This window comes from Bos taurus, chromosome 29 (genome assembly GCF_002263795.3).
Source record: "Bos taurus isolate L1 Dominette 01449 registration number 42190680 breed Hereford chromosome 29, ARS-UCD2.0, whole genome shotgun sequence".
NCBI classification, from domain to species: Eukaryota; Metazoa; Chordata; class Mammalia; order Artiodactyla; family Bovidae; genus Bos; species Bos taurus.
In genome coordinates, this window is record NC_037356.1 from 49,577,183 (window position 1) to 49,595,597 (window position 18,415).

Here is an 18,415-nt window from a genome sequence, read left to right on the forward strand (position 1 = left end):
CCAGGTTTTCACTTTGCTGACGTTCCCTGGTGACCTTGTCTATTTTACTGCCTTCTTCTGTCTTCCTTACTCGCATCCATGCTTCTCTCCTCCTCGGGTTTTGTGTTTTGTTCGGTTGCTAACTTCTTGGCTGTGACGTTTCAGGGTTAGTCGCTCAGCCGTGTCTGACTCGTTGCAACCCCGTGGACTGTGGCCCGCCAGGCTCCTCTGTCCATGGGATTCTCCAGGCAAGAGCACTGGAGTGGGCTGCCAGTCCCTTCTCTAGGGGATCTTCCCAGCCCAGGGATCAAACCCAGATCTCCCGCATTGTGAACATGTTCTTTACCACTTGGGCCACCGGGAAGCCGTTTAACCCACTGCAAACGTGGCTCTTCCCCTCCCTTTTCTAACAGAAGATGTCGGGCCCGACCTCTCACTGTAGGTCCCGAGTCGGCAGGATCTGTTCTGTGACGGTGCTCTAAGGTGCTTCCTAAGTGTCTTCCCCATCTCCTCTGGGATCCATCAACTATTCAGAGTGCATTTTTGCATTTCTAAACCTACGCTCATAAGCTGCCAGCCATCGGTTCCGACTGGCTGCAGAGGGCTGACTGTTCGCTGAGACATCCGTTAGAGCCTGAAGCTGCTGCAAAGCCCCGTCTATAGCCTGCTCCTGCCATGTTTCCCACGCACACTCTCCTTCAGAGGGACGGTGGCCGGTCGGCGTCCTTCAGTCGGGCCTAATTCTTCTGTTCGGAGCTCTCACACCCACCCCCACGCCTTCCATCTTCCTGACTCCCTGACCCCTAGATGTGCTTGAAACTCTCCTGCTCCCGTCCCCGACTTCTTCCTCCCCAGCGTTCCCACCATCTGTGACTCAGCTCACGTTGTTCTGAACCTACGCGATTCCGTGAGCTGAACCCCCCGCCCCCATGTGCTGACTGCCTCCCCCCAGGGCAGCTCTCGTCCCGTCGTTCCTGTGCGACGTGGAGGGACAGTGCTGGGCTCGGGGGACCTCGCTGTTTGTTACATGGAGGTGCTGCTCACCCTCGAGTCCCCCGCTGCAGGAGGGCGCAGTGGCCGGGCGCAGAGTATTCACATTGACTGCACGTAGCCCTGTCGTGCGGGGGTGGGGTGCCCAAGGGTCTGTGGACGTGTGTGTGTGTGTTGGGGTGCACGCTGTGTATGGGCACGTACCATCCGGGTGGGCGAGCTCATTGTCGGGGGCCTGGCGCCCCGCAGCAGCCTGAGCCGGGATGCTCCCCACTTCCCTCCACTCCGCAGAGCCCTCCCAGGGGGCCATCCGGGCTCGGCAGCTTCCTCCGTGAATACTTGGCTGAGCAAGGCTCTGTGTCTTGATCCAATTTTTGTGATTTATATTTTCCGTAATTCTACTTGGTCAGGCCTTTCAGACTTATTACACAGGGAGCACTCTGTTCTCGTATAATATAGAAAGAACGGTCTGTGTTGCCACGACTTCTCCCTGAGATGTGCTCTCCCCCCTCCCTGGGGCCGTGTGCACATCCCCTGCTCCAGGCTCCCTTCTGCCCTGTTTCTGGGGGACGTTCGTGCCCCAGGCCTGCCTTCTGGATGCTCTGCAAAAGCCAAGCTCTGTTGCCCCACACTGGCTTCAGAGCAGACCCGGGGGGGCTGGGGGCCAGCAGAGTGGGCTCGCACGCGGGGTGGGGACAGGGCGATGGTCTGCTGACACAAGCGGAAGCTGCTGGCAGAGCCCGTGGGCACCTGGGGCTCTCTGGGGCGTAGAAGACCACCGCCGGGGGTCTCCTGGGCCAACCCCTAGGTCAGCACCTGGATCCCTTGGGTCCCCAAGCTGCAGAGCAGCCCCCACGACGCCCTGCCCACCCGCAGGCCCCACTGATGAGCCAGTGCACACGCAGTGGAGGGGAGCCTGCTCGCTTTATTCGCAGGCCCCAGAGCATGGACGCAGTGAGGACAGGGACGCGGGGAGCCCCTGGGGGCCGGGCGCCGCTGCGTGGACCCCCGGGCTGAGGGCCTCTGCCTCTGGGAACCTCCTTGGCCGCTCTACTTCCAGCGCCCGCCGACTTTGCCCTTGGGCGCGGTCCCGGCCTTCTTGCTGCTGTAAATGGGAAGCAAGTTGGTCTTGAGCATGAGGGAGTCTGGGACCCTAGCCGACCCCTTCCCCAGCCCCCAGCAGACCCCAGACCCTGGCAGCTCGGCCCAGCCCAGCCCTAGCAGCCCAGCGGCATCCCCAGCCCTGGTCCAGCCACAGTGACTCACCTGTGCCTGCCCACGCGGGCCTGGGTGACTTTGTACCGGGGGCATTAGTGAGGTTAAGGGGGTGCTGGCAAGAGCTGGGCCCCTCTCCCTCCCTTCCCCACCTGAGGGACTCAGGGCACGGGGCCTTATGTCAGGCAGACCCGAGCCTGCCCGGGCAGCTGTCCCTGCTGGTAGCCGCCTTTCTCCCAGTAACTCTGGCCTGAAAAGAGCCGGGCCCCCCACCCCCCGGCCAGGATGGGCAGGGGCAGCGGGCGGCTCCGGTTCCTCACTCCAGGCCAGCAGTCCAGCCTGACAGACTCGGGACCTGGGAGGCCTCCGTCTTGTTCTAGAATCTCAGCCCCTCGGTCACCAGTGAGAACAGGACCTCGGGCGACGGGGGTCCTCAGGAGCCCACCCCATCTGTCTGAGCCCTGTGCGCAGCAGGCAGCCAGGAGCTGGCGGGGAGCCAGGCCGCCAGGGGGCGGTCATCCGCGCTCTTCATGGGCAGCTTCAGGCTGGAATGGGCCCTGCGGCTCCCAAGGCTTCAGCGGGAAGCCTGGCTCTGAGGACCCTGCTCACAGCCCGGGTCCCTCAGCGGAAGCCAGCCTGAGAGCCCTTTGGACCACACACATGCACACACTTGCACGCTCATGCACACACAGACACCTAGCCAAGTGACCCGTAAGAACCCCGGCCTCACACCACAGAGCCCGGGGCGGAGGGCGTGCGTTTTTGCCAGCCCTCTCTGCAGCCCTTGGGGTGGCCCCAGCTCAGCCTCCAGTCTCGGGCACTGAACCCCAGCAGGCGGCACCTGGGCCCACGCTCTCCAGCCCTTCCTGACAGCTGCTGCAAAGGGTCCCATGGACCCAGCAGGCTCATCAACCCCAGACCAGGGGTCTCACGCCAGGCTGTGCAGGGGCTGCTGAGTCCCTGCGCAGGTCACCCTGGGGATGGGGGAGACAGGAGGCTGCAGGTCCGGGGTACAGGGCCCAACATGCTGGCCCAAGGGACCGGCTGGTTAGTCCTGTTACTGCTCTGCTGAGGGCCGCCTGCCACCAGCACAGGCTAACATCTCCAGGCCCCTGGGGGCAGTGGCAGCCGACCCCGTGAGGCTGCGTGCCTGGAGCAGAGCATGGGGCGGGCAGGGCTACTCACTGCTTCTGGGCCTGGTCGATGCGGCTCCTGAGGTTGGTGATCTGCAAACAACACAGGGGACTTACCTGTACATCTGCACAGGGCCAGGCTGCATGATGGCCTCCTGCCCGCAGGCCCCTCGGTGGCCCTGGAAGGCCTCAGTGCTCTTACTGTGTCCTGGCTCCTTTGGTCTGGAGGAGCTTAGACTTGTGTCTCTGACTTACTCTTGGTGGACTGAGCTGGACACCTGGGCCATGACACACCACAGCGCCAGAGCTGGCCACTTACCTGCCCACCTCTGCAGGATGTGGGGCAGGGGCACGGGTCGGAGGTGGGCTCGCAAGTACAGCCCCCGCCTGGCCGCTGGAGCTCAGAGCCCCGTGGCCATCTCACTCCCTGGCCCAGCTGCTCCCTCCTGCTGACCGCCCGGGGGAGGCTCAGGAGGCAAGGGCCAGCCTCTGCTGCCGACGAAGGGCAGTGGGTCAGCCTCGGAAGCCCCCAGGTGGCAGGCAAGGGGGAGGAGGCGGGCGGGAGGACCCAGGGACGTCCTCCAGGGTCTCCGTGCCCGCTGCCGCCGACACCCGCAACGACCCAGGTTTCCGCCATGCGCAAGGCCCGCCGTGCATGAACACTAGAGCCTGGTCCGGGGGGACCCCGGCGACTTACAACTTGGCCAGCATCTCCACTCTGGCCCGGACGTTCATGATCTAGAAAGACCGAGATGGTTAGGGGGCGGGGTGGGTGGCCGAGGCTTCGGTACCCTGTGTGTCGGGGCCAGCCTGGTCCGAGGCCCTCGAGGCTCTCCAAGCTCCCAGGGACCACTGTGCACACTGTCAGGGCCTGCTCTCCTGGCTCAGCCCGAGTGCGGCCAGTCTGGACCCTCTGAAGCCCATTTCCAGAGCCAGCTGGGAGCACTGGCACAGAGAGTGGTGCCCCTCACCTGGTCCCCTGGGGGAGGGTCTTTCCCCAGAGGGAGGTGGGGAAATTGAAGTGCAGGAGGACCAGGCAACCCACCCAAAGACCCCAGGCTCCTGAGAAGGAGACAGAACTCCTCCAGCTGTCAACACTGGTCACCCACACCCTCTGTCTCAGGGGCCAGTGGGAGAGGGGCCCTGAGAGTGGACGGTCCTCCTCAGGGGACACCGGAGGCTGGAGGGAAGGGTCTGTCGCGGGTCTATCATCAGGGTCCATACCCAGCCCCACCCCCGGCCTGTGCTGACTCCAAGGCGGTTGTCTACCCAGGGCTGCCGACCTGAGCTGTGAGCCCAGGGTGGAGGAGGCACCGGCCAGGCCTGCTCCCCAGCTCTGAGTCCCCAGGGCTGGCCTGGCTGGAACTTGGGTTTGCAGAGGAGGCTGGGTGAGGCAGAACCCCCTCCCCAGAGGAACTCAGTGCCCCCCTGGTGGGCTCAGGACATCAGGTCTCCAGACCCCTGCCCCGAAACAAGGGCACTCTGCCCCACCACACCCCCCGCTGGCCCTGAGCGCCGTGCTGACGTGAGGCCAGCCTGGGCAGGGCCCCCCGCAGGGCAGGGGCCTCGGTCGGGGTCCGGGGACCCGGTGCCCGCCAGCGGGTGAGGCCAAGGACACCACACTCACATCGTATTTCTGGCGCTTCAGCTTCTCCCCGTACTCGAACTTGTCGGTCTCCAGCTGGTACAGGGTGTCCCAGAGCTCCTTGGCCTTGTCCCTGGGGGGCAGCCGTGGGTGAGGGGCTGGCGGGTCAGCCCCGGCAGGAGGGTCTGGGCGCCACCCCCTGCCCCGGTGGACCCTCACCTGAGCTTGTCCTCGCTGAGGTGGTCGATGTTGAGGGGCTTCCTCCGCTCGGCCAGGACCTTCTTCTTCATCTCCCGGGCCGTCTGCTTCTTGCCTCTCTTCTGGTCTGCCTGCGGGGACGCGGAAGGGGGCGCGTCGAGCCGGCCCCGGGCCGCGGTGGGCAGCGTGGCCCCGCGCCCGTGCTCACCTTGGCCAGGTAGCTGCTGTAGTTGGCGCCCATGGAGGACAGGGCCTTCTTCTTCTTCAGGTCGTCCTCAGCCCTCCTCTTGGCGTCTTCCTCCTCCCGCCGGGCCTTCTCCTCCTGCGGGGACACCCCCGCCCCCAACCAAGACCTCAGCGCAGCGGTCGAGGACCTGCTTGGGCTGGGAACCTTCTGGAAGGTCCCGGTCCCTGTCGGGTCTGCCCTCTCACAGGGGTTCTGCGGGGCGGGGGGAACTTGGCTGATGGTCTGGGTTCCTAGGCCAGTGTCGAGGGGAATGTCAGAAATGGGGAGGCCCGGGAGCCTGGGGGCCGGGCGGGGGGCCAGGCTGGGTGGGGGGCTGCCTCACCGCCAGTCTGTTCTGGCGTTCCCGCTCCTTCTCCGCCCGGATCCTCTGCTGCTCGGCTCTCTCTGCTCGGCGTTTCTCCTGAGGCCAGAGGGGAGCGGGTCAGCCTGGCCTGGCCCTCCCCTGGACCCCCGGCCACATCCACCAGCCTGCCCTCCGCCCAGGGCACAGGACTGGACTCCGCAGGACTGGACTCACGATTCTCTCCTTGAGGGCAACCAGCTCCTCCTCCTCCTTCTTCCGAGCCTCAAAGTGGCTGTCGATGAGAGCCTGGAGCTCCATGAGGTCTTTGTTCTGGCGCTTCTTCTGGATGTCCTGTGGGGACAGGCCCATCACACCCGCCCTCCTCTCGAACTTTGGGCTGCCTGCTCCCTCAGCCACGGGGTCAGAGTGGCACCCTCCTTGTGGCTGAGTCCAGGCCATGCAGAGCCCTGAGGTCAGTGAGCACCCCTATGGACTACCTCTGACTTGGCCTCATTGTTAAGCCCAGAGATGCCTGGGTGGGTTGGACAGAGAGGAAATTGGGGAACGAGGCAGTCTGATGGATACATAGATGGAGGGGTGGGTGAATGGGTGTAACAGTGAGTGGGGGATGATGAGCGAGTAGATGGGAGTGGATGGATGAGTGGATGGACAGATGGGAGGAGGCACAGATCGATGATGGATAGTTGGGTGGGTGGTTGGATGGATGGGGAGAGATGGGGACATGGGGAGATGGATGAGTGGGGAGGAAGGAAGAAAGGTGTTATTCCCAGACGAGTTCCCTCTGATCCGGGAATGAATCACAGCAGGATTGCGTGGAACTAGGAAGCCCCAGTTCTGGCTGCTCTAGAGGATGTGACCTTCTCAGGCTTAGCCTGGAGCTGAAGGCTGGGGTTCTGGGGAGACTGTGTAAACCTGGGTCCCGTAAACTTACATCGAAGTCGACTTTCTCCCCTTCCGGGATCTTAGGAGCAGTGAGTCTGAAGAAGAGAGAGGGGCTCATGAGTACAGTGAGCAGGTCCCCACCATGATGGTTGACTAGACCCAACCTGGCCTGGCCCCAGGCTGGCCCTCCTGCCCTTCATCCTGGCACCCAGTTGAGGGCATATGGCCTGATCTTGTTCTTATCAACTATATAGCCCACAGTCCCCAGAGTGGCTTGACCCTTCTAGAAGTTTACAGCCTCTTGGTGTCCTTCTGTCTTGCCCACTCCTGGGCCTCTCAAGGGCTGTTTCAGCCCTGCTCACCCTTGCTCTCTTTCTCAAACAAAAGAAGGCAAGGCGGCCACCATAGACCGTTCCCGGGTCTTTGGCCTCTGCGGTCAGGAACGGCCATCTCGGCTGACCCTTTGCGTTTCTCTGGTCACTCTTTGACCTCTCTTTCTGGGGACCCAGAGGAGGGAGTGCTGGGCAGAACGCACACCGTGCGGAGGAGAAATGAGATCCCTCTCGAATCCCTCCGGCCGGGACGGCCATGGCCCTCCCTCTCCCCCCATACATCTCAGACTGAGCAAAGAGTTAAATCCACAAGAGAAACAAGAGCTTCTTCAAAAAAGAAGAGAGTGGGACTGAACGTGGATCGGCATGCTGGCGAGGGAAGCGATTTTCTGAGCTCACAAGGTCCCACTCAGGCAAAGATGGCCAGAGGAGTCCATACAAATGAAAAACTTATGGAAAAAGGCACAGCGTGGAAGGGGGGGAAAACCAGACTAGAAAAATATTTTCAGCAAATACAGAGAAGACTTATATCCTTATGCAAACTGATGATTAAGAAAACATAGAGACGCCCCCGCCGTTAGATAAATGGGCAGAGGGTGAACGCTAGCAGCTCCCCGAGAAGAAAGACCACCAGTCAACACACGTGGGAGAGGCTCCCGAGCCATCAAAGGAATGTGAACGAAAACAAGCCAGAGAGGCCGTTTCTCATCCACCCGTCAGAGGCTCCGTGTGCAGGCACGTCGCGGGCCCGGGCATGCGGTGTGGAGACCGCGCTGGCCGCCCTCGTGGAAGCCTTTTGGCAGAGGACATCAAAAGCCTTAAGAACGTTCCTACTCTTTGACCCAGTAATTCCATTCTGGGAATGCGGCCTAGGGAAATAACCCGAAAGACAGAAAATGCTTTCCACCCAGCGTTATTTATGATAGTAAAATATTGGGGAAAGCCTTAATATCCTGCAATAGAGGAATGGTTAGGAAAATTATGGTTTGTCCAATTGATGGAATATTATGTGGCCATTCAAAATATTTAAGAAGACTATGTAAAAACATGGAAAAATACTTAGGAACAGCGCTGTATTTTAGAAAAGCAGAATTCAAGTCTGTATAGACAAGACGATGTTTGAAAAACAGCTCAGAGTTTCAATCCTTTTTTCCGAGTCCTATGCATGGAAAAAGAGTAGGAAGAAATAAGCCTTTTTATTTCTTTCTCCTCTTTTCCGCAGTCTGGCTGGCGGGGTAGGAGAGTTATAGATGATTTTTTTTTTCACTGGACTTTTACGTATTTTCCAAATTTTCCTTAATGAGGTGTTTTATTTTCATAATGAAAACACAAACATTTTTTTAAAACTAGAAAATATCTTGTGACCCGGCAGCTTTCTTTAAAATTGCTGAAAAATAAAGTGTAACGGATGGAAATGGGCTGGCTACACATTCACATATTTCCAGTCCTCTGTGGAGAGTCCGCAGGGCTCCCCTAAGTGGGAGCGAGCACTTGGCCTGCGCTCAGAGGCGCTGACACGCCTTCCCCTGCAGAGCAGGGGAGGCGCGTGTCCCCCGAGGACGGGGGGTGAAGCACGTACAGAGGGCCGTGGGCTCACATGTACTTATCAGAAACAGAAAATCAGGAACGCCAGATTAAAACAAGAAACCTCTGAACCACTAGCACGCGAGACAAATGAGCGAGAGAAAGCCTCTTTGAACGAGGTCGAAGCTTCCCCCGGGGGCTCAAGGTCCCCACGAAGGGGAGGATTGGGGCTCCGGTCAAGGCTTTGTTCCCAGGCGGGTTTCAAGGCCGAGAGCCTCCCTGCCAGCACCCCACTGCTCACATCGAGGGCCCCGGGAGATGCGGGGGGCAGTGTGGCCAGGAGGCTGGGCACCGGAAAGGGCCACAGGGGCTCCACGGGGCCTCCCTCTCTGTGCCCAACTCCCCCGACTTCCTGCCCCCTCTCTTCCTTCGCCCAGGGCCTCCTCCTGCAGGAAGCCATCCTTTCTAGTCTGCATGGTCTGGGCATGGACTGGACCTCCAGAGTCCATCCCTACCGTCCCCAGGGTGAAGCCTGCCCCGGAGGAGTGCACCAGCTGCCCTGAGACCCCGTTCCCTGGGCGAGCCTCACCCTGAATCCAGGACCCCGAATTTAGGAGCAAACGAGTGGCTGTGGCCCCTCGAGGGTTTGGGTCCCCAGGGCCTAACGAGCTTCACGGCCTCTCTCGCGGGACCGGGCCCCGTCCGAGTGCCAGGCCTCACAGGCCCCCCTCGCCCGGCCCAGCCCTGCACTCACCTGGGTCTCGGCTTCTCCTCTGGTCAGCAGGGTGGCGTCAGGGGGAGAGAGGAGACCGAGAGACCAGGTGAGAGGGCAGCTCGCTCAGCCCACAGGTCCCCGCGCGCCTGACCGGGGCCCCCTACAGTGAACCTGCCCTCCCTGCCCGCCAGGGGCTGGGGACTTGCCCCCCCAGGGCCCATACGCGGGAGCCCCTGTGGGCTCTGAGGAGGAGAGTGGGTGCAGGGCCCAGGGCAGGGCAAGTGGAGAGGAGAGACGGGGTCCCGGGGTGCCACACCCTCGGGGCAGAGACAAGACTGAGGTTGGGGGCCGGGTGGAGGAAGCGCCTTCCTGCCCGCCTCCTGACGTGCCCGCTGGGCCCCTGCTGACCCCCGCGTGTCAGTGTGGGGCGGAAGCTCAGGACATTACAGAGCTAAGTCCCGCGGCAGACGCAGCTCGAAGCAGCAAGGCCTGGCCCTTGGAGGCCCCGGCGTCAGACGAGCAGGACGGGCGGGTGGGCAGGCGGCCGAGCAGAGGCACGGAGAGCCCTCGAGACAGACCCCGGGCGGGTGGGCGGCCCTCTCTGCCAGGGTCTGTCCAGACTCCACACGGGCACCGTGTGCGGCCAGGGGCCTGGCCTTACCTGCCTGGTCCTCCCAGTCCTCCTGCTCCGCGTCTTCGGGCGGAAGCGCACATGCAAGAGAAAGCGGCGGGGCGCGGGCGCGGGCTGGGGGCGGGCAGCCGGGCACGCCCGGACCCGCTTCCCCTAGGTGGATGCTGGCCTGGGCCCCGTCGGTGACCCCGCTGAGGGCTGCAGGGCTTCTGTCTGGGAGGGTCTGCGAGAGCTAACTGCGGGGCCAGGATGCCCGGGAGACCCCCAGCCCCAGAAGGCCAGCGGTAGCTGGAGGGGCCGCTGGGGGCCCGTGGGTGCTGGCTGCGGGCTTCCTTAAGCCTTTCCACTGGGGGTGGCCTCCCTGGAAGAAAAGCTATGACACACCTCGACCCTGATGCTGGTCAAGACTGGGGCCTCAGACCTGCGGAAGCCTGGCTAGTTGAGGTCCCAAGCCGAGGGGACGAGAGCGCTGAGGCTCAGCCCCGAGGGGCGCAGGAGCCTGGATCAGCTCGGCCTTGCGGGCCAGGCGCCCGCCCCTGCTCCTGGGCCTTTGGTGGCGAGGACAGGGCGGTCCACGTTGAGCTGCCAGTGCCCCGTCTTGGAGGCCTGGCCAGGGCGGGTGGGCTGTGGTCAGGGTCTCCCTTGCATCCCCTTCCTAAGCGCGCGGATCCCTAGGTTGCTTAGCAACCGGCCTGCACTTGCGCAGCCTCCTGCGCCTACTGGGGCTGCTCGGCTTCCAGGTGGGCCTGGCGTCAATGCCCCCCACCCCCCGGCACCTGGTGGGGGACTGGGAGGGGGGCGAGGAGCGGGGGCGGCAAAGCGCCAGGCGGCAAAGCTCCCAGCCGGCGGGCAAGCAGGACGCGAGCTGGCATCCCCAGCCTGCCTGTCTGTTGGTCTGTCAGCCCCAGGCCTGGTTCCAGGGTGGCCTGGTGGCCTCCCGGCCCTCGGGCCCCGCCGGCCCCTTGTCTTGCAGGGGGTCCCCCCAAGGCCCCTGGAGGGGAGACAGTGTGGAGCCTGTGCTCTGGGTGCAGGCCCCGTGAGGAGGCCCTCTGCAGCCCCGCGAGGGCCATGTGAAGGCGGGGGGCTCTGACTTGGGCCCCGATGCTCCACCCAGGGGGCCCCGGCGCTTCCAGGCCCGTGGGCCCCCACCTCAGCCTCAGCCTGACTTTCTGCTTCACCCCACTTTCCTTCCCACCGTTCCCTCCTCGCCACGACTTCTCCGCTCTGCCTTCCTTGGTGTCTGGGGCCCTGCCTCTCCCCCTCTGCCCTTCTCCACCTAGCCTGGTGGGTCCAGGGGGTCCCAATGGACCCCAGTACCATCCTCCCAGCACCCCTCTGTCAGGCCCTTCGGGCCTGGCCACCCCACCTTCCTGCGGTGACCCCGGGCGGAGCCTCACCCCCTCAGCCCTGAACGCTCGCTGCCTGTCAGCCGTCTGACACCCTCTGTCAGCCACCCTCCCCATCCCTGGCCTAAGCGTCCCACCAGGCCCCAGCCCTCCGGACGGCAGCGGGGAGGGTCAGGCAGGCGCAGGGGTGCTCAGGCCTCAGCAGGGGATGGGGAGCGAGCGTACCTTCTTGGACTTCCTCTGTAGAAGCAGCACCGGGGGGGTGGGGCGGGGGAGAGAGAACCACTGTGAACCTCAGGCAGAGGCTGAGGGCGGGCGGTGGGCAAGCAGGTGAGTGGGTTATGTGGCCCCTCTTGTTCCTTGTCGGCCAGGCTGCGGCTCACACCCACACACACCCCGTGTGCACACGCACCCACACGGGACTGAAGTCATGGCACATACCTGGTTCATGAACTTCATGGACTAAGGAGGGCCATGGAACAAGAGGCAACGCGTGGGTCAGAGGTCAAAGGAGAAAGGATCCCGGGTTAATGGAAACAGCCGGTCGCCACGGGAGGGTCAGTGGCCGAGGCCCGGGGGTGGGGAGCGTGCGGGGAGTGAGCGAGACAAGGTCAATGTTGGCCGGGGCAGCGCCCCCCGTCCTGTCCCTGCCTGCCCCCGGGCTTCGCTTATCTCAGGGCACGCCTGTTGCTTGAGGGGCCACTGGGGTCCTGCCTCGCTTGGCCACCCCGCCCCGCGCCACTTCCCACCTCCTTCAGGCCCCCGAGGACTTCCATGGGCGCAGGGCTGTGGCCTGGAGGGTGGTCCCCCAGGGCCTGGAAGGGAAGCTTCCTACCGGCCCAAGGCCGGGGCACCCATTGCCTTTTCTCTCTGTGCCCACGGAGGAGCCTGAGTGTTGGGTACCAGCTCTCAGCTGCCCTGTCTGCTGTGCCAACCCCAGGGTTCCCAACCCTCCCACTCCCCAGTCCCGCCCCTGACCCGGGAGGGAGCTCCCTGGGGCAGGCTAGAGGGGGCCCGTGCGGGGCACTGCTGCCTGGCTGGGGGCACAGACTGCAGGGGCTTTTCCACCATCGCCCTGGGCTGCCCCGAGACCCCCGTGGAGGGGTCAGGTGCCGAGGACTCTCAGGTACCCAGCTTGGGGCAGGAGGCAGGCCTCAGGGATGCCCCCAGGACAGCTAGGTCTCATTTGGTCCAGCGGTCTCCTCACTGACCCACACTTCCTGGGCTAGGGGGCGCCTGGGCCCATGTCGGGGGGTCAGTGCTGGCCCTTCGGGGGGCCGGCCCACTCTGGTCAAGCATTGGCCGTGGTTAGTGGGTTACGTGGGGGCCACATGTGGGGGCCCCTTGGCTGGCTGGCACCTCACCGCCCCCTCCCCGGCCTGCTGTGCCACAGCCAGCCCCGGGCCCCACATGGGGCCCAGAAGTCCTGCGTCCACGTACCTTCCTCGTGGACCTCAGGGACTTCTGCAGGCGGGGGGGGCGCTGGGTGTGCAGGGTGGAAGGAGAGAGGAGAGGTTAGGCCGGGAGCGCACTGCACGCCCTTAGAGGGTGGGGCACGCGGGGTCAGGGGACAGAAGGTTGGCGGGTGGCTGGGGGCCGGGGTCTTGGACCCCACTTACCTTCCTCCTGGGCCTCTTCTGCAGTGGGAACCAAAGGGAGCAGAAGGGAGAGAGGGAATGAGACAGTCGTTAGGGGCCAAGCACGGGGCGGCCGGGAAGGGAGGAGCCCCAGGGAGGGGGATCGCGGGCAGTGGGCGCTCCAGGCACCAGAGAGGCTGGCAGACATCGCAGGCCCGCAGGGCCTCTGCAGCGCAGCCTGCTCCGGGTCCTGGGGGTCCCGCCTTCCCCTTTCCTTGGGGAGCGGGTGCTGGACTGAGGTGTCTGTACTCCGGAGGGTTTCGCTAAGTAACAGACCCTGAAGGTCCCAGAGGTGGGGACAGGTGTTAGGGGAAAACCCAGACGGGTGTGGGCTGGCATCCTCATGGGGCCCGGCGGCGGGCGGCAGAGGCAGGCATTGGAGAAGCCCACTTGGGGGACCTGCCCACACGACCCATCGACTTCCCCTGGGAGGGCACCGCCCGGGACTGTGGTTCCCTCTCAGAAAGAAGTCTCTCCACCTTTTCAGCAGAAAAAAGAAGAGTTTTGCTCGTGTTGTTAGGGTAGCCAAGTGTTTTCAAAATAGTTTCAAAACCCAGCGCTCAGAACACCCCACAGGAGAGCCGGCCCAATGGAGCTCAAGAGAGCCTGGCCGCGGCAGAGCAAGGCCCAGGGGTGCCCATCGGGCCTGCGGACCACCCCGCACACTCTTCCCGGGGCTGGGCTCCCCGCCTGCAGGGGCTCGACCCACCGGGAGGGGCCTCCTGACCCACCTGGGGTCCCCATTCCCAGAGGGAGGGAGAGGGGGAGAGCTGGGAGAGACAGGGACAGAGAGACAGAGAGACACAGAGAGGCAGAGCGAGAGGCAGGTGGGCGCACACCAGGCTTGCTGTTAGTGTCTTCATGACCAAATCCCAGCTAACCTCACACACCAGGGCTACCGTGAGATTATTACGTATAAGTGATACATAATAATGCAGGAGTATTAATGAACAATTAATGACCGCCTCTCAATGGAGGGAAGAGGCGGCTGTTAGGGGTGCAGGAGGTGGGGATTAATGACCACGGAGGTGGACGGTTAATGGGTGAGCTGGGCGGGGGCCTGGGGTGCGAGGGCGCCTGGGGGTCACCTCTGTTACCTTCCTCCTCGTACTCTTCTGCAAGGGGGTAGAACAAAGGAGAGGAAGCGGTTAGAGGGCGGGGGGCCAGCCTGGACAGAGGCGGGGGCCAGCCTGCCCTTCGCCCCCTGTCAGGGGAGGACCGCGAAGACGCAGAGGCTCGTGGGCAGGGCTCTGAGCCTCGAAGGCCTGGTCCTGCAGTGGGAGCGCGGTCTCCCCTCTGCAAGCAGGGTGTCACGGGGCAGGGTGTCCATGGGCTGGGGATCTGTCCTCTGAAAAGAGGTGCAGGGGCAGGGGTGGGGGCCTGCTTGCAGAGGGGCATCCATATGCCCGCGGCTTCCGGGGGGCTCCCCGGGCCAGGCGCTGGCTGCAGGTGGAGAGCCCCGTCCCACCTCGGCTTTCTGTTTAGAGCCGATGCAGAGAGAGTCTGGCGTCCACACTTACCCTCCACGTGCTCGCTGTGGGGAGAAGGGGAGTGGTGAGGGGTCAGTTCTTTGCAGGGAGGGGGGGTCTCCTCTGGCCTCTGAGCACACGAGGCCCGGGGGTCTTGAAGCTGGCGGATACTCACACTTCCTCGTCCGACATGGCGGCTGGGTGCTTTCTGCAGGGGGTGGGGGGAGACAGGGTGTGAGTGAGGAGTTGCCTGGGTCTCGAGGTGCAGGAATGTGGGGGTGGGCTCAGCAAGCCAACTGTGGGGGGCCATCCTTGCACAGGGGTCGAGGGCCAGCTCCCTGGCCTGGGCGGGCTGCACCCGCGCAGGGCCTCCTCGGCAGGCTGCCTTGCTTCCTCCGAGGCCCCAGGCCCCCAGCCCTCTTCGCCCCAGATCCGATCCCCCTCCGCCCCCCTTCCGGGCCTGGCTCCGGCCTGCTGCCTGGAATCCTGGAGCTGGGCGGGAGCTGGGAGGTGGTGGCTGGGCCGACATGCTCTCTGCAGCGTTCCCCAAGGAGGATCATCCAGAAAGCACGCGGCTGAGCAGGCTGGGGCGGGGGGCCCTTCCTGGCAGCTCCGGGCCCCAGCGAGGCCCTGCTGAGGTTGCTCAAAACCTCCCTCTTGGCGGTCTCTGCTCTTCGGTCTAGATGGTGGGGCGGGAGAGGAGGGGGCTCCCAGGCAGCCTCTGAATTGCAGAGCTTGGCTCCTCAGAATGGGCCACGTGGACCTTCCCTGGCCTGCCCGCCTGCCGTCCCTACAAGGCCCACTCTGCGGGAATGAGCCATGCTGCCTTCTCCCACTCACGGTTTCCCATGAGGATGCTGCGTCCTCTGATGGGGGCACCCAGGGATTCCTTGGGTTCCCTCACGGCCCTCTGCAGAGCCCTTTTCAAAATCACGAGAGAGTACTAGGCATCCATTCCCTCCCATCTCCTGTTGCCCCAGCAGACTGAGCCCTGAGCTCACCGGGATGGGTCTGGTTTGTTTCTGAATGTCCACGCAGCCACCCCTCCCCAGCCTGGCGCCCCTGTCAGGCCCACATGCCTTCTGAGAACTGAGCGAACAACCCCGTTCCTTCTCAGCCTGCTTTCCCAGGCCCCAAAGACGCTCTTGAATTTGTCAACGTCTGCAAAGAAGCTCTTGCCCGGGCCTGGCTGTGTGCATCCAGGTGCGGCCGGCTCTGGGCCAGCGCGCTCGGGGACCATCTCTCCGTGAGCTGGCCTCCGTGCAGGCCTGAGGCAGCCAGGGCCTGGGAACACTCGGGGCAGCTGCATCAGAATGTTGGCCCGGGGTTTTGAAAAACAGAGTTCATGACAACACGCTACAGCCCACTTGAAGACAATAGTTCTGGTCCCCCCGGGAGCTTTGTATAAGAAAAACACCAGTTCATCATCGAAAAATGCATTTACATCGCATTGCTAAGGTGGGAACAGTTTTCCGAAGCCTCTGTCAAGAATGTTAATTTTCCCAAAGCAATTTAAGCTCCATGCAAAATTAACCAGCGGATGGGTCTCTGCTAACCCCCTCCAGGAAGCCAAGCGGCGCTTTCCCAGCCTGTTCTCCCTTCCTGGGGCTCTGCTGCCCCCTCAAGTCACAGCCTCCTGCTTCCTCCAGCACACTGCTCCCACGGCCCTCCATGAGCCCTGTCCCTGGGTGCTGGGCCCCCGCCCCACCCAGGCTGCCGTCATGCCCTGGCTGTGCCCACCTCTCCCCCTGGCAGCGCCTGACACCTGTCACCGCCTTGAGAGGGGTGGTCATGGCTGGCGTCCAGGGTGGGTTATTTTTAAGGAGTCAGTGGCAGCTGAGGCGTCCAGAAATAGGCACCCAGATTAGCCAAGACACCTCTGCCCAGAAACCCAAGATGTTGGGAGGGGGGCTGCGAACATCCACCGGCTCAGGTCTTGGCCCGCCCACCCCTCAGTCAGCTCCCCTGCAGGCCCTGCGCCCTCTTGTCTTCTGGGCCGGAGGACTCCGTCCTGCACCCCAGGCAGGGTGCCCACCCTCCAAACAGGGAAACTGAGGGCCCTCGGGGCCCCTGCTGCTCTGCCCAGTGAAGCCCTGGGGGTGACACCGCGGCTCCTCCGTACCCCCCATCCCCTGCCGCTGGGGAGGGGCCCGGGGTGGGGTGTGCTTGGGGGCAGGGTGGCATTTCGACAGCTGAGAAGGAAACCAGCTGTCCATTTCATGTCCTGCCCTCAGAGGGGCCATTGTGCAAACAGCCTCTGAGGTCACTGCTCCTCGGGGACCCCTCCTCCTTCCTTCCTTCCCAAGTGACAAGGGGGGGGTGGGGGTGGGCGGGGAGCCAGGAGGCCCTGCCGCTCGCTCGCCGTGGGACCCTGACCCTCTTCCATGACCCCCGGGCCCCCGCCGTCCCGTGTGGCTGTGGCTCCCCAGCCGTCTCCTCCCAGAATGGTCGAGGGCACCAGAAAGGTTGCTGCCTAGCGAGGGCGCCCCACCCCATGACGTCAGGAGGATGGCTGGGCCCCAGCCCCAGGGGGCACAGGAAAGGCGGTGGGGGCGCCGGGGCTGGGGAGCTCGGGCCGGGGCTCCTGGGAGCACGTGCTTCTCTGCCCAGGCCGAGGCGGGCGGGCGGAACAGATGCCGGCTGCCCTGCTCCTCCCGTCCTGTCCACTCCTGGCCTTGGCCACTGGACACTGACTCCCGGGCTGCAGGGGTCCCGGCCGCCCACTTGCACAGACCTGCTCTGCAGGGCATCACACAAGCCCCACCCTCATCTTCGTCTTTACGGATGGCGGCGTCGGGGGCAGTGGCCGCTGGGCCGAGAGCCTGAGCCCCCGAGGAAACGCTGGCCAAGGCCAACTGGGCAGCAGTGGCCCCAGCGCAGCGGGTGGCCTTGAAGCCTGGACAAAGCCCCTTTCTTGCCTCTTCAACCCACATCCTCAGCTCTCTCTAGCTGTCTGCCTGGGGACTGCCCCCTGGGCCTTCCAGGGGTCCCCTTTCTTCCTCCCTCTTGGCCCTCCCCAGATCCTGTGCTTGGGTATAAAACAGCTTCTTCTACATCCAGTGTTCAGTGAATGTGACCCCACAGTGCCCACATCCCAGACCCTCGAGACCCCGGGGTGGCTTCCTGGTGTCTCTGAGATGCTGTGCTTAGAGTGGAGAGGCTGGAAGGCGTGGTGTCCGTGTCCAGGGACCCCAGGCCGCCAGCACACAGCAGGCCGGCCCAGGCCCGGGGCTGCCCGTGGTTCTACTGACCTGCGGCTGGGTCTGGAGAGACGGGCAGGAGCTCGCTGTGGACAGGACCGGCTCAGGCACTGCCCGCCGGCCGCGCGCCCTCGAGTTATAGTGACATTCGATCTTGCCTGGCAGCCCATTGGCCGGGCTCGGTGGCCGGGCGCGTGCGGGCGGACAGGGCCGTGCCGCAAGGCCCCCGACCAAGTATGGGAATAGCAGAGGAGGCCCAAGGAGGGGGCTGCGTCCGAAGAGTCGGGGGCGCCCTCCTCCCCCGCCAAGTGTCAGCTTCTATTTTTACTCCCCCGACAGCGGGCACATTCTTGATGGGCTGAGGAGGGTGAAGAAGGTGTTGGGTGGCTCTGAGGAGGCAGCCAAGGACTCTCCTTGGGCCTGGCTGGATTGGAGTCCCCAGGGCTGGGGCCCTGACTTCCCAGGCAGCTGCCCCTCCCTCCAAGGAGTTGCCCAGAGAGGGGGTCCTCTCAGGAAGGGGGTCTGCTGTCTGTCCAGCCAGGCCCCGGGCCCACCCAGCCTCCTCGTCGGAGGGGCCGGCCTGAGGTCTCCGCACCCTCGTGGAATGGAGGGCCTGAGTCCTCGGCCAGGCCCCCAGTGGGTTGGAGCCCATTTAGTGGCCAGACCAGGTCCCCTGGGTGACGCGCTGAGAACACACAGCATCAGCAGGCGAGCGAGATGCTCGCCCGAGTCTGACGCATGGGGTCTGGCACCTCCCGGTGCCAGGGGCCACATCTCTGCAGTCGGCCCAGGAGCTCCCACCTCGGGGTCCAGATCCTGCGGGTCTCCTGCCCACAGGCTGGGCTCCGCGTGCTGCCCACGGCGGGCTCCACCACTCGCCCGTGGAGCCCGCTGTTTCTCTCCTCACGACTCCAGGCGGCACCGTCCAGTCGGCAGACGTCGTGCCCACAGCCTCCCACGGTCCCTCGTGGGCCAGTGAGGCCACATGCTCCTCTGGGTCTGCCCCTTGGGTAGGGGAGCCGAGATGC

The 18,415-nt window shown here is 64.0% G+C and overlaps 1 protein-coding gene across 11 annotated transcripts; it reads right to left on the reverse strand.

Annotated features, from left to right (window-relative positions):
* Positions 1-1,874: 1,874 nt before the first annotated feature.
* Positions 1,875-17,499, reverse strand: TNNT3 (troponin T3, fast skeletal type). Of its 11 annotated transcripts, none has more exons than XM_010821199.3 (18): positions 17,439-17,499; positions 14,363-14,395; positions 14,239-14,252; positions 13,816-13,833; positions 12,701-12,718; positions 12,522-12,563; positions 11,523-11,543; positions 11,307-11,321; positions 9,766-9,798; positions 9,144-9,162; positions 6,583-6,628; positions 5,865-5,981; positions 5,670-5,747; positions 5,309-5,422; positions 5,122-5,231; positions 4,945-5,035; positions 3,370-3,410; positions 1,875-2,074 (listed from the first exon to the last, which is right to left on the reverse strand). In XM_010821199.3, exons 2-18 carry the CDS (start codon positions 14,377-14,379, stop codon positions 2,020-2,022), a joined length of 849 nt encoding a protein of 282 aa, XP_010819501.1. In that variant the 5' UTR covers positions 14,380-14,395; positions 17,439-17,499; the 3' UTR covers positions 1,875-2,019. The 11 variants fall into 11 exon arrangements, with proteins under 11 accessions (XP_010819501.1, XP_010819502.1, XP_010819504.1 ...); XM_010821200.4 differs by lacking the exon at positions 3,370-3,410 and adding an exon at positions 4,015-4,055; XM_010821202.4 differs by lacking the exon at positions 13,816-13,833.
* Positions 17,500-18,415: the final 916 nt, after the last annotated feature.

What these genes read in the sequence shown, in the direction of transcription:
- TNNT3 (XM_010821199.3), bottom strand. An exon ending in TTGCCCTCAAGGAGAGAATC is followed by an intron (nt 5,748 to 5,864) that starts GTGAGTCCAGTC and finishes CTCTGGCCTCAG; the next exon opens with GAGAAACGCCGAGCAGAGAG. An exon ending in TGAAGCGCCAGAAATACGAT is followed by an intron (nt 3,411 to 4,944) that starts GTGAGTGTGGTG and finishes TGTTGTTTGCAG; the next exon opens with ATCACCAACCTCAGGAGCCG.